The 14872-nt window shown below is 48.4% G+C and overlaps 1 protein-coding gene across 1 annotated transcript; it reads right to left on the minus strand.

The window, feature by feature from the left end:
• Positions 1–8337: 8337 nt before the first annotated feature.
• Positions 8338–13064, minus strand: INS (insulin). The gene is made up of 3 exons (XM_075566913.1): positions 12987–13064; positions 12007–12218; positions 8338–10511 (listed from the first exon to the last, which is right to left on the minus strand). The coding sequence occupies exons 2-3, from the start codon at positions 12188–12190 to the stop codon at positions 10375–10377; spliced, it is 321 nt and encodes a 106-aa protein (XP_075423028.1). The 5' UTR covers positions 12191–12218; positions 12987–13064; the 3' UTR covers positions 8338–10374.
• Between the last annotated feature and the right edge of the window lie 1808 nt (positions 13065–14872).

A 14872-nucleotide genomic window follows, 5' to 3' on the forward strand; every position in this document is an offset into this window, starting at 1 on the left:
GCCTCCATCTCATACACACAGCCCACTCCCACTGCCTCCATCTCATACACACAGCCCACTCCCACTGCCTCCATCTCATACACATACCCCACTCCCACTGCCTCCATCTCATGCACACACCCCGCTCCCACTGCCTCCATCTCATGCACACACCCCGCTCCCACTGCCTCCATCTCATACACACACCCCACTGCCTCCATCTCATACACACAGCCCACTCCCACTGCCTCCATCTCATACACACAGCCCACTCCCACTGCCTCCATCTCATACACATACCCCACTCCCACTGCCTCCATCTCATGCACACCCCCCGCTCCCACTGCCTCCATCTCAAGCACACACCCCGCTTCCACTTCCTCCATCTCATACACACACCCCACTGCCTCCATCTCATACACACAGCCCACTCCCACTGCCTCCATGTCATGAAGACACCCCACTCCCACTGCCTCCATCTCATGCACACACCCCACTCCCACTGCCTCCATCTCATGCACACAGCCCACTCCCACTGCCTCCATCTCATGCACACACCCCACTCCCACTGCCTCCATCTCATGCACACACCCCACTCCCACTGCCTCCATCTCATGCACACACCCCACTCCCACTGCCTCCATCTCATGCACACACCCCGCTCCCACTGCCTCCATCTCATGCACAAACCCCGCTCCCGCTGCCTCCATCTCATACACACACCCCACTGCCTCCATCTCATACACACAGCCCACTCCCACTGCCTCCATCTCATACACATACCCCACTGCCTCCATCTCATGCACACACCCCGCTCCCACTGCCTCCATCTCATGCACACACCCCGCTCCCACTGCCTCCATCTCATACACACACCCCACTGCCTCCATCTCATACACACAGCCCACTCCCACTGCCTCCATCTCATACACACAGCCCACTCCCACTGCCTCCATCTCATACACACACCCCACTGCCTCCATCTCATGCACACACCCGCTCCCACTGCCTCCATCTCATGCACACACCCCACTCCCACTGCCTCCATCTCATGCACACACCCCACTCCCACTGCCTCCATCTCATGCACACACCCCGCTCCCACTGCCTCCATCTCATGCACACACCCCGCTCCCACTGCCTCCATCTCATACACACACCCCACTGCCTCCATCTCATGCACACACCGCACTCCCACTGCCTCCATCTCATGCACACAGCCCACTCCCACTGCCTCCATCTCATGCACACACCCCACTCCCACTGCCTCCATCTCATGCACACACCCCACTCCCACTGCCTCCATCTCATGCACACACCCCACTCCCACTGCCTCCATCTCATGCACACACCCCGCTCCCACTGCCTCCATCTCATGCACAAACCCCGCTCCCGCTGCCTCCATCTCATACACACACCCCACTGCCTCCATCTCATACACACAGCCCACTCCCACTGCCTCCATCTCATACACATACCCCACTGCCTCCATCTCATGCACACACCCCGCTCCCACTGCCTCCATCTCATGCACACACCCCGCTCCCACTGCCTCCATCTCATACACACACCCCACTGCCTCCATCTCATACACACAGCCCACTCCCACTGCCTCCATCTCATACACACAGCCCACTCCCACTGCCTCCATCTCATACACACACCCCACTGCCTCCATCTCATGCACACACCCGCTCCCACTGCCTCCATCTCATGCACACACCCCACTCCCACTGCCTACATCTCATGCACACACCCCACTCCCACTGCCTCCATCTCATGCACACACCCCGCTCCCACTGCCTCCATCTCATGCACACACCCCGCTCCCACTGCCTCCATCTCATGCGCACACCCCGCTCCCACTATCTCATGCGCACACCCCGCTCCCACATTCCTCCATCTCATGCGTACACCCCGCTCCCACTGCCTCCATCTCATGCGCACACCCCGCTCCCACTGCCTCCATCTCATGCACACACCCCACTCCCACTGCCTACATCTCATGCACACACCCCACTCCCACTGCCTCCATCTCATGCACACACCCCGCTCCCACTGCCTCCATCTCATGCACACACCCCGCTCCCACTGCCTCCATCTCATGCGCACACCCCGCTCCCACTATCTCATGCGCACACCCCACTCCCACATTCCTCCATCTCATGCGTACACCCCGCTCCCACTGCCTCCATCTCATGCGCACACCCCGCTCCCAGTGCCTCCATCTCATGCGCACACCCCGCTCCCACTGCCTCCATCTCATGCGCACACCCCGCTCCCACTGCCTCCATCTCATGCGCACACCTCGCTCCCACTGCCTCCATCTCATGCGCACACCCCTCTCCCACTGCCTCCATCTCATGCGCACACCCCGCTCCCACCGCCTCCATCTCATGCGCACACCCCGCTCCCACTGCCTCCATCTCATGCGCACACCCAGCTCCCACTGCCTCCATCTCATGCGCACACCCCGCTCCCACTGCCTCCATCTCATGCGCACACCCCACTCCCACTGCCTCCATCTCATGCGCACACCCCACTCCCACTGCCTCCATCTCATGCGCACACCCCTCTCCCACTGCCTCCATCTCATGCGCACACCCCTCTCCCACTGCCTCCATCTCATGCGCACACCCCACTCCCACTGCCTCCATCTCATGCGCACACCCCACTCCCACTGCCTCCATCTCATGCGCACACCCCACTCCCACTGCCTCCATCTCATGCGCACACCCCACTCCCACTGCCTCCATCTCATACGCACACCCCACTGCCTCCATCTCATACACACAGCCCACTCCCACTGCCTCCATCTCATGCACACACCCCACTCCCACTGCCTCCATCTCATGCACACACCCCGCTCCCACTGCCTCCATCTCATGCGCACACCCCGCTCCCACTATCTCATGCGCACACCCCGCTCCCACTGCCTCTATCTCATGCGTACACCCCGCTCCCACTGCCTCCATCTCATGCGCACACCCCCTCCCACTGCCTCCATCTCATGCGCACACCCCGCTCCCGCTGCCTCCATCTCATGCGCACACCCCGCTCCCACTGCCTCCATCTCATGCGCACACCCCGCTCCCACTGCCTCCATCTCATGCGCACACCCCGCTCCCACTGCCTGCATCTCATGCGCACACACCGCTCCCACTGCCTCCATCTCATGCGCACACCCCTCTCCCACTGCCTCCATCTCATGCGCACACCCCACTCCCACTGCCTCCATCTCATGCGCACACCCCACTCCCACTGCCTCCATCTCATGCGCACACCCCACTCCCATTGCCTCCATCTCATACGCACACCCCTCTGCCTACCTCTCATACACACAGCCCACTCCCACTGCCTCCATCTCATGCACACACCCCACTCCCACTGCCTCCATCTCATGCACACACCCCACTCCCACTGCCTCCATCTCATGCACACACCCCACTCCCACTGCCTCCATCTCATGCACACATCCCACTCCCACTGCCTCCATCTCATGCACACACCCCACTCCCACTGCCTCCATCTCATGCACACACCCCACTCCCACTGCCTCCATCTCATGCACACACCCCACTCCCACTGCCTCCATCTCATGCACACACCCCGCTCCCACTGCCTCCATCTCATGCACACACCCCACTGCCTCCATCTCATACACACAGCCCACTCCCACTGCCTCCATCTCATGCACACACCCCGCTCCCACTGCCTCCATCTCATGCACACCCCCCGCTCCCACTGCCTCCATCTCATGCACACCCCCCGCTCCCACTGCCTCCATCTCATGCACACACCCCGCTCCCACTGCCTCCATCTCATGCACACACCCCGCTCCCACTGCCTCCATCTCATGCACACACCCCGCTCCCACTGCCTCCATCTCATGCACACACCCCGCTTCCTCTGCCTCCATCTCATGCACACACCCCGCTTCCTCTGCCTCCATCTCATGCACACACCCCGCTCCCACTGCCTCCATCTCATGCACACACCCCGCTCCCACTGCCTCCATCTCATGCACACACCCCGCTCCCACTGCCTCCATCTCATGCACACACCCCGCTCCCACTCCCACTGCCTCCTAAGGTTTCCCTTAAGGTAAGCAATAGCATTGACTTGGCTGTAGAAAAGAGGATAGTGAGAGAGAGGGGTCGGGGAAAAGAGAGGGGGGAGAGCGCTGAAACAGTCGCAAAGCACAACATGAGGGATCAAAAACAGAATGGACAGGTAACAATAACATGTGGATATTTACACTGCTCTGTGTATAACACAGATACACGCTGTTCTGTGTATAATACAGATACACCCTGCTCTGTGTATAATACAAATACACGCTGCTCTGTGTATAACAGATACAAGCTGCTCTGTGTATAACAGATACAAACTGCTCTGTGTATAATACAGATACACACTGCTCTGTGTATAATACAGATACACACTGCTCTGTGTATAATACAGATACACCCTGCTCTGTGTATAACACAGATACACACTGCTGTGTATAATACAGATACATCCTGCTCTGTATATAATACAGATACACCATGCTCTGTGTATAATACAGATACACGCTGCTGTGTGTATAATACAGATACACGCTGCTGTGTGTATAATACAGATACACGCTGCTGTGTGTATAATACAGATACACCCTGCTCTGTGTTTAATACAGATACACCCTGCTCTGTGTTTAATACAGATACACCCTGCTCTGTGTTTAATACAGATACACACTGCTCTGTGTTTAATACAGATACACACTGCTCTGTGTATAATACAGATACACACTGCTCTGTGTATAATACAGATACACACTGCTCTGTGTATAATACAGATACACACTGCTCTGTGTATAATACAGATACACACTGCTCTGTGTATAATACAGATACACACTGCTCTGTGTAATACAGATACACGCTGCTGTGCGTAATACAGATACACGCTGCTCTGTGTATAATACAGATGCACCATGCTCTGTGTACAGTATAATACAGATACACACACTGCTCTGTGTATAATACATATACATGCTGCTCTGTATATAATATAGTTACACTGCTCTGTGTATAATACAGATACACACACTGCTCTGTGTATAATATAGTTACACTGCTCTGTGTATAATACAGATACACACAGCTCTGTGTATAATATAGTTACACTGCTCTGTGTATAATACAGATACACCATGCTCTGTGTATAATACAGATACACACGCTGCTCTGTGTATAATACAGATACACCATGCTCTGTGTATAATACAGATACATGTTGCTCTGTGTATAATACAGATACACCATGCTCTGTGTATAATATAGTTACACTGCTCTGTGTATAATATAGTTACACTGCTCTGTGTATAATACAGATACATGCTGCTCTGTGTATAATACAGATACAGCCTGCTCTGTGTATAATACAGATACACCATGCTCTGTGTATAATATAGTTACACTGTTCTGTGTATAATACAGATACACCATGCTCTGTGTATAATACAGATACACCCTTCTCTGTGTATAATACAGATGCACACTGCTCTGTGTATAATACAGATACAAACTGCTCTGTGTATAATACAGATACAAACTGCTCTGTGTATAATACAGATACAAACTGCTCTGTGTATAATACAGATACAAACTGCTCTGTGTATAATACAGATACACGCTGCTCTGTGTATAATACAGATACACGCTGCAATGTGTATAATACATATACACGCTGCTCTGTGTATAATACATATACACGCTGCTCTGTGTATAATACATATACACGCTGCTCTGTGTATAATACATATACACGCTGCTCTGTGTATAATACATATACACTGCTCTGTGTATAATATAGATACACCCTGCTCTCTGTATAATACAGATACAGCCTGCTCTGTTTATAATACAGATACACCATGCTCTGTGTATAATATAGTTACACTGCTCTGTGTATAATACAGATACACCATGCTCTGTGTATAATACAGACGCACACACTGCTCTGTGTATAATACAGATGCACACACTGCTCTGTGTATAATACAGATACAAACTGCTCTGTGTATAATAGATACACACTGCTCTGTGTATAATACAGATACACGCTGCTCTGTGTATAATACATATACACGCTGCTCTGTGTATAATACAGATACACTGCTCTGTGTATAATACAGATACACCCTGCTCTCTGTATAATACAGATACAGCCTGCTCTGTGTATAATACAGATACACCATGCTGTGTATAATATAGTTACACTGCTCTGTGTATAATACAGATGCACACACTGCTCTGTGTATAATACAGATACACCCTTCTCTGTGTATAATACAGATGCACACTGCTCTGTGTATAATGCTGATGCTCACTGCTCTGTGTAAAATGCAGATGCACCATGCTCTGTGTATAATACAGATACACACTGCTCTGTGTATAATACAGATGCACACACTGCTCTGTGTATAATACAGATGCACACACTGCTCTGTGTATAATACAGATGCACCATTCTCTGTATATATAATACAGATGCACACACTGCTCTGTGTATAATGCAGATGCACCATGCTCTGTGTATAATACAGATACATGCTGCTCTGTGTATAATACAGATACACTACTCTGTGTATAATACAAATACACACTGCTCTGTATATAACACAGATACACGCTGCTCTGTGTATAATACAGATACACCCTGCTCTGTGTATAATACAGATACACACGTGTATAATACAGATACATCATGCTCTGTGTATAATGCAGATGCACCATGCTCTGTGTATAATACAGATACACTCTGCTCTGGGTATAACACAGATACACACGTTGCTCTGTGTATATTATAATACAGATACATACAATACTCTTTGTATAATACAAATACACTGCTCTAGGTATAATACCGATAGATGCTGATCTGTGTATAATACAGATACACCATGCTCTCTGTATAATACAGATACACACGCTGATCTGTGTATAATACAGATACACACACTGATCTGTGCATAATACAGATATATACAGATGTGCATATGTACACGTTCTGTAATTTAGACACATCGCTCTGCATGTTACAAATACTAACTGCCTTGCATCTTCTAGATATCAATGTTATCTGCTAGAACCCTAAAAAGCTTCGCTGCACTAACCTTGTCCCAACTAGACCTGCAGAGCATTGCTCCATTAACCCATTCTCCACTAGGGATCTGCAGAGCATCGCCCTATTAACCTTGTCCGAAGTAGAGACCAGCAGAGCATCCCTCCATCAACCCCGACCAATACTAGAGTAGAGACCTGCAGAGCATTGCTCCCTTAACCCATTTTCCACTAGGGAACTGCAGAGCATCGTCCTATTAACCTTGTCCCAAGTAGAGACCAGCAGAGCATCCCTCCATCAACCCCGTCCCCTCCCAGAGACCCTGCAGAGCATCCCTCCATCAACCCCGTCCCCTCCCAGAGACCCTGCAGAGCATCGCTCCATTAATCCCTCCCAGATGGCCGCAGAGTGTCGCTACCCTAACCTCTCCACCTTTCCCCCCCTCCTTCAGCACCAGAGACAAAGCACAGAGCTCCCCAGCTGCCTCCGGAGCAGGAAGCCCCCGTCCCGCGGAGAAGGGGGCCCACCAGGCTGGGGCTTTCCGAGGGGGCTCGGGGTTTTTTTTGGTTCTTGGAAGGGAGCCAGGCAGGGGGTCAGCTCAGGATAAGAGCGCGGGGGGCGGAGAGGGCTGGGTTTTTTTGGGGGGGGGTGGGGGGGGTAGGGGGAGGGGGGGATTGGGAGGGGGGGATTGGGAGGGGGTTAGGTTAACAGCGAGTGGCTTTCGGCCAACAGTCAGGGCGCTCCCTCCCAGCCGTAACTTCTCCTTTAATAAGAAGCAGCGCTGCTTCTCTTACAATGGGATATAAGGTATTTTGGCTACCCGTGTCCCCCCTCATACACAAAGAGGGGGGGGGGGACACAGGGCCCCCATCACCATCAATTTAACGCCTCTGATGCCAGAGTGGCCTGCAACGCATTGCAGAGGGGGAAACCGGGGGAACCCCCCACCCGGGGAACCCCCCACCCGGGGAACCCCCCACCCTTTTACCGAACTTCAACAGAGTTTTCCGGGGGGTCGTATTTTACGATAAATCACGACTGGTGGTGGGGGTGGGGGTGGGGGGGAGGGCGACTTTTCTTTGTAGTTGGCATGTTGGGTAGTTTCCCTCTCTCGCCTCTGGTTGGCTGGACCTGCAAACCTGCAGCTAATCAGAGCAGCCGGGAGACGGACGCCATGCCCACCGTGCATATAAATCACACGTGTTGTGCGCACAGTAGCGCGGATAAAGGAGACCACAAGGCAACGCGTGACCTCTTAGCGTACATTTTATTGGCATTCAGACATACATGTTGCAGGCAAAGGGGGGGGGGGGAGTTGAGAGAGCGGGCTGGATAAGTGCAGGACACTGACATTGTGAAAGAAAGCTTTGTATAACATTGCTCCTAAATATATCAACCCTACTCCGTATCAGAAGGGGCATTGGGTAATTACAGTCTCCATCTCACTACACTGTCTCCTTTCTCTGCCCTTCCCGTTGTCAATGCTACCCTCAGGAGCACAGAGTTCACACTCACTGCATCTCTGCACTGCTACCCTCAGGAGCAGAGTTCACACTAGCTCTATCCCTGAACTGCTACCCTCAGGAGCACAGAGTTCACACTCACTGCATCCCTGCACTGCTACCCTCAGGAGCACAGAGTTCACACTCACTGCATCCCTGCACTGCTACCCTCAGGAGCACAGAGTTCACACTCACTGCATCCCTGCACTGCTACCCTCAGGAGCACAGAGTTCACACTAACTGCATCCCTGCACTGCTACCCTCAGGAGCACAGAGTTCACACTCACTGCATCCCTGCACTGCTACCCTCAGGAGCACAGAGTTCACACTCACTGCATCCCTGCACTGCTACCCTCAGGAGCACATAGTTCACACTCACTGCATCCCTGCACTGCTACCCTCAGGAGCACAGAGTTCACACTCACTGCATCTCTGCACTGCTACCCTCAGGAGCAGAGTTCACACTAGCTCTATCCCTGCACTGCTACCCTCAGGAGCACAGAGGTGTCACTAACCCAATGAACGAGCCCTTACACCTTCCATTCACTAATTCTCACTTTCCCACCCATAGCTAGTTATGCTCATTTTTTTTTTAAGATTTAAAAAAATGGTGACATCTTCTAACTGCAAAACAGCGGTGAGATTATTGCTCCACGTCATGTCCGACTATCGCAAAGCACAATTTATGGGTGCTGCTTGTTTACGCAAACTATAAGGCGACAAAACAATAGAGTCTAACTGTAGGCACGCTTTGTTAATAAAATTCAATATACTGTATAGATTTTCATTCCATACAAGTATTGAAATGTCTCTGCTATTCTGCATATAATATATTCCACACACATATACATAGTGTGATATATATACATTGTGTGTGTGTGTGTGTGTGTGTGTGTGTGTGTGTGTGTGTGTGTATAATGCTGAGGTATTGTATTTGTAATATTTGTATAGTAAATAAAAATACCACGTGTGATGCATTTGCAAGTCTCAGACAGGTCTGCAACCCTGTCTTTTCCCATTACCGCTTAGCATGCAATGCTTCTGCTGCAGCCAGGGATTCTGGGTAATGACATGCAAATGAGCACACAGTGTGTCACTCTTTACTTCCATTTTAACATGGAGCCCTATAAGCTTATGCTTGCCATAATATTTGTATGGAATAAAAATGTATAGTGTGTGTGTATGTATGTGTGTGTATGTATGTATATATATATATATATATATATATATATATATATATATATATATATATATATATATACATGTAGAGGTATCAGTACCGTGTTAGCCGAGCTTCAATAATCAAAAAATATATATATATATATATATAATCCAATGCACACCATATGCAAGTAAATAAGTTTTGGTGCTTATCCCATAAAGCAATAACAGACCATACCAGGTAAGTAAATCATGAATTTTCTATATTTGATAGAAGACACAAAAACCGACGTTTCGGTCCCCAAGTGGGACCTTGAGAAAGTGCACCACCTTGAGGAAGGTCCCACTGGGGGACCAAAACGTCGGTTTTTGTGTCTTCTATCAAATATAGAAAATTCATGATTTACTTACCTGCGTGCTGTCCCTTGATGTCGTGTTGCAACCGGTATCGTATGGTCTATATATATATATATATATATATATATATATATATATATATATATATATATATATATTCATGTGTGCCCACAGTTAAGTTGCATTATTTTGTTCTGCATCTTCTAACTGGGTTAGAAGTACCATGAAAGTGTTCTGTCTCTCCCGCCCCCCCTCCCCACGGCTTCTAGTTGCAGTAGTTCTCCAGCTGGTAGAGAGAGCATGTGCTGTGGCAGCATTGCTCCACGATGCCTCTCTTCATCTTCTGATACTCCTGTGGCTGGAGCTGCAGGCCTTCCAGCTCACTGTCCTGGGGCCCGTTCACTGCAAGAGACACACGTGTAATGATATATAAAGCAGCGTAGCGCCTTGCCCACTATAATCACTGAGACGGTAATGACCTGTTTGGGAGAACTGAAGCCTGAGGCGTGGCACTGTGGGATCTATTTTATTGTAGGCTGTAGGACTAGGCCAAACCCAGTGCTAAAAACAGGACCTGATTTCACCAGATCGCCAATCCGTGAGGTCTGACTCGGGAAGTCCCACCACGCAGATCTAGTAAAGTTATATTGCGCAGGTTGTAGCTTTTGGCCGCCGGGAATATTTTGTAAATAATAACCACCCTTCTAGTCTTAGTGGAGTCCTGCTTCACAAGCCAACACCACTTAAAACCAGAGTAAACCAATTGCAGTGGGACAGGTTAAACTGGAGCAATGTACGCGGTTGACATCTTTCAAAGAAGTAGAAGTATTTTTCATTAAGTCCATTCCAATAACAATGCCAGCAGATACATGGGCACTCGCTTTGTGGCAGAGGAGTAATTAGGAGGTGGACAAGGGCAGGTTTCATGGGAATATTGTCCACCGTGTCATTAGGTGCGCACAGTTTAAACGCAGAACTTTAATAAGGCAGTAACTCGTTTTAATCTATAAAACACGTCCCAGTTCCACTAAGTGACATGAAATGTATTTGAAATAAATATAAAGCACTCAGGTGTGTAACACCATGTACCCAGTATATATTTGTATTCTTTGCAGAGACTCAGATTTAGGCCTGACCCCCCGCCCCCCTCCTCCCCCTTCCCCCTTCCCAAAATGCTCAGCAACATGCCACAGAATATACAATATATAATACAATAAAGGTACACTCGTTCTAAGCAAATTATGGGCCCACTTCCAGCTAAAGAAGCAGTGTTGCAGCGGTTTCAAAGTGATGATGATTCCCATGGGGTTACAATTCAAAATGCCTGTCCTGTTTAAACAGTCCCGCACAAAATACAACGATATAGAGCAGTGGTGTTCAAACTTGAGGATATCCCTGCTTCAGCACAGTTGGCTCAATCAAAATGACTGAGCCACTGCTTGAGCCACCTATGCTGAAGCTGGGATATCCTTAAACCTTGACCTGTTGGTGGACCTTGAGTTTGAACACCACTGATATAGAGCATCTTTATACACTCCCATCTCTCTGATAATAAGCATACTTGGCTGTATAATTATAGGGAGCATCTCCGCATGGATCAAGCTACCTGAAAATGAGCATTTGCCTCGGTGTAAAGAACATGTCACTCTAACCCACAATAACCAACAGAGTCGTACAGCTCCAGACAGGTTTTTCTGTTGGTGGATAGAGCACAATAGAGGGCAGTGAAGTCAGCAGCGGTAATTATTGGAGTTCTCCTGAGAATCTATTCTCTAGGTTTCAGACACTTGAAAGTGTGGGATTTGACCTGAGATCCGTGTCAGGGGGTGTACCCTTTCAGTGCTGCCCACCACCCCAAAAAGTAACGCTTCCCAGTCAACACAAGTCATCTCCTTACCCAGGGGCTGCTCGAGGTCACGTCTGATTTTGGGATAGTAGAAGAAGCCCCTTTCCCCACACACCAGGTAGAGGGCTTCCACCAGGTGAGATCCGCACAGGTGCTGGTTGACTAAAGCTTGGGTGTTGGGAGCGAAGAAGCTGAGGAGGACCGCCAAGGGGAGACACTGAATCCACAGAGCCATGGTGTGTGAGAGAGAGAGAGGGAGGGAGCTAAGGAAAGAGAGAGAGGAGAGATGGACCAAAGAAGAGTGAGGAAGAGGAGACGTACGAAAGAGAAGAGAGAATGAGAGTTGGGAAAGTTAGACGAGGGATTACAAGATAGAGAGAGAAGGGGAGAGAGAGAGAGAGAGAAAGGGAGAGAAGAAGAGAGATAGGAAAGAATAGAAAGAGGGATGGGTAGAAAAGGGGGAGGATGAGAGCGAAAGATAAGAACAGGATGAAGAGTGGATCAAATGGAGTAATGTCAATGATCACAGGAAGGAGGAAAACAGGGAAAGAAGGGTGAGTGTAGATAAGTTAAGGAAAAGAGATGGAGAAGGGGGAGGATAAAGATAAAGGTTACTTTCCAAAATACATAATGGTGCAGAGCGTGTGTGTTCTTGGTCAGTGACGTAGAAGTACACTCAATGTGCCCACTTACTCACTACAAACTCGGACCCTATGTGCTCTCATAGCTTTTATGTCCCTTTCTTATGCTGTATGTCACCCTCAGCTTTTTATAAACCCCCCACCCACTTCATTCATTCTCTGGGAAGCGGTTTCATGCATCCACCACCCCTTCAGTGTCATATCCCCTCTATCCCTACCCCTCCTTCATCCGAAACTGAAGGAGTCACTCAGTCTCCTGTATGAATGCCCCCTACCCTACCTCTGTCCTTGGGTCTCGGTCCTCTGTGTGTGCCCCTCCTCACTGTCTTCCTAAGCCTCTTGGGGTGTAGTCGGCTTAGCATTGACGCGCCCCACTGTCGTGCCACTTACCTGGACAGGTGCTGGAGAAGCAGAAAGAGGAATTTGGTGCACAGTAGAGATGAGAGATTTCAAAGTGACCCGTCTGTGACTCTTGTCCCCTTTTATACTTCTGGTCCCTCACCTAAGTACCTTAGCTAAGCACCTTGACGAAACTCTCCCGGCTCATTAGCTGCTCCTCCCCCTTAAGTGTGAACAATTACCTTTTAAAAGTGCAATTTCCCCCCGCACGTTTGTTTTTTATTGTCCAAAGATTTCCTCACCAGCATGGCATCTGCTTTCACCTCTTTAGCTGTTTTCCAGCTCACTCATTTCTTCAATTGTGTATTACACCGTTGAAAAATGTGCCCAAAACCAAAGTTAATATCTGCCTATTTGGGACATTACTGGACTTTTTAGGACCTAACCAGAGAAGTGCAGGATACAACAGTTTCTTTAATGTGTAAATACAAAACAGTTCTTTGCTGCTTGCTGGGGTGGAGCAAGTGAGAGTAAACGCCAGATTTTGTCATGTGGACACTCTACTGCAGGCTTCGGGCCTTCAATAAAAAAATAAAGCAAAAATATCTAGGGAAAAAAGATGGTTGACAATCTGCTTTAAAACACATCACATTTACTTTTTTTTTTAGTATAGGTCTTTTTTGTGTGTGTGCACCTTTTAAAGTGGCCAGTTCATAGCTCATAGCTCATCGATCTCGTTAAGCTAACACCTCCAGAAGGATAACAGGATAAAGAGATAACAGAGCTATTAAACTCTTAACGAGCTTGTTTCTCTCACCTCTAAAAGGGTCCAACAGCTGGAGGAACGGAAAGCAAATACGTCTCTGTGTGACGATTTTCCGCTCCTGATCACCTTGCTGAATCGGCCAATGTTTTTTTGGGGGGGTGTAGGGTAGCTGAGTCTGGGTTATTGGGGGAGCGATGTGGCGGAAAACTACGCGAGTCAGGAATGAGACGTTGGAAAGGCTTTTATGAAATGTGTTCGAGGAGCTGCAGACAGGTTAAGGATTGTGACCTGATTTCAAGGTTCTTCCAAACAGGTCCAGCCCGTGCAAACTCTCGAAATCGAAGATTTCAAGATGTATCCCCAATACTGTATTTGAAACATCTAACGGTGTATATATAGTTCATTAATAATCAATTGATGCGAACAATGATAACAGAACATTAAGTCAACGTCAAATGAAAGATCACCGTAAATCAAAGTTACTCACAGCATTTTATTATGCGCGTGATAAAGAAAAAAAACTTTTGAATGAAAGTAGAGGGATGAATATGGGAGACTGAGCTACAGCTAAAGTAATACATATTCGGATATATTTATTTACCATAGTAATGTGTGTGTTTTATTTTTTTGTAAACCCATTTATTCTTGTCTTTTTTCTGAAAGTTTTTTTTGTTTTGTTCTAGTGTAGCCAAATGTCATCCAATGGTCCAGGATTCAGCAGCTGGTGTTTCTTTCGTTTTACAGATTTCTATAGGATTATTTATATGGCTTCAAAACAGGCTCTCCAAAAATGTTGTTTATTGAAAGTCTTGAGATGATTATGCAGGCGCCTAATATCAATCAGGTTATGGGCGGATTAACATATCTATTGCTGATATCACTATCTACAGATGGACGGGTTAAATCATTGATGTCATTATCTGTAGGTAAAAGTATTTATCCGCTCGTTTAAATAGCGATCTGCAGTTTGGCATCTTTTTATTGACTGAATCCAGCCAAAGAACAGGATATTGTTTAATTGGTTAGTCTGCTCCTCATTGGATTAGATGCTACTGGCCTTATTTATTGATCATGTAAATGTTGATTGATTTGTTCACCAGGCGGGTTAGCTATTTATGTTTCGCTTTGAAGGATAAAGATGTTCGAAAAAGTCGGTGAATGAATGTAAATG

The sequence above is a fragment of the Ascaphus truei genome, chromosome 12 (assembly GCF_040206685.1).
Source record: "Ascaphus truei isolate aAscTru1 chromosome 12, aAscTru1.hap1, whole genome shotgun sequence".
Lineage (NCBI taxonomy): Eukaryota > Metazoa > Chordata > Amphibia > Anura > Ascaphidae > Ascaphus > Ascaphus truei.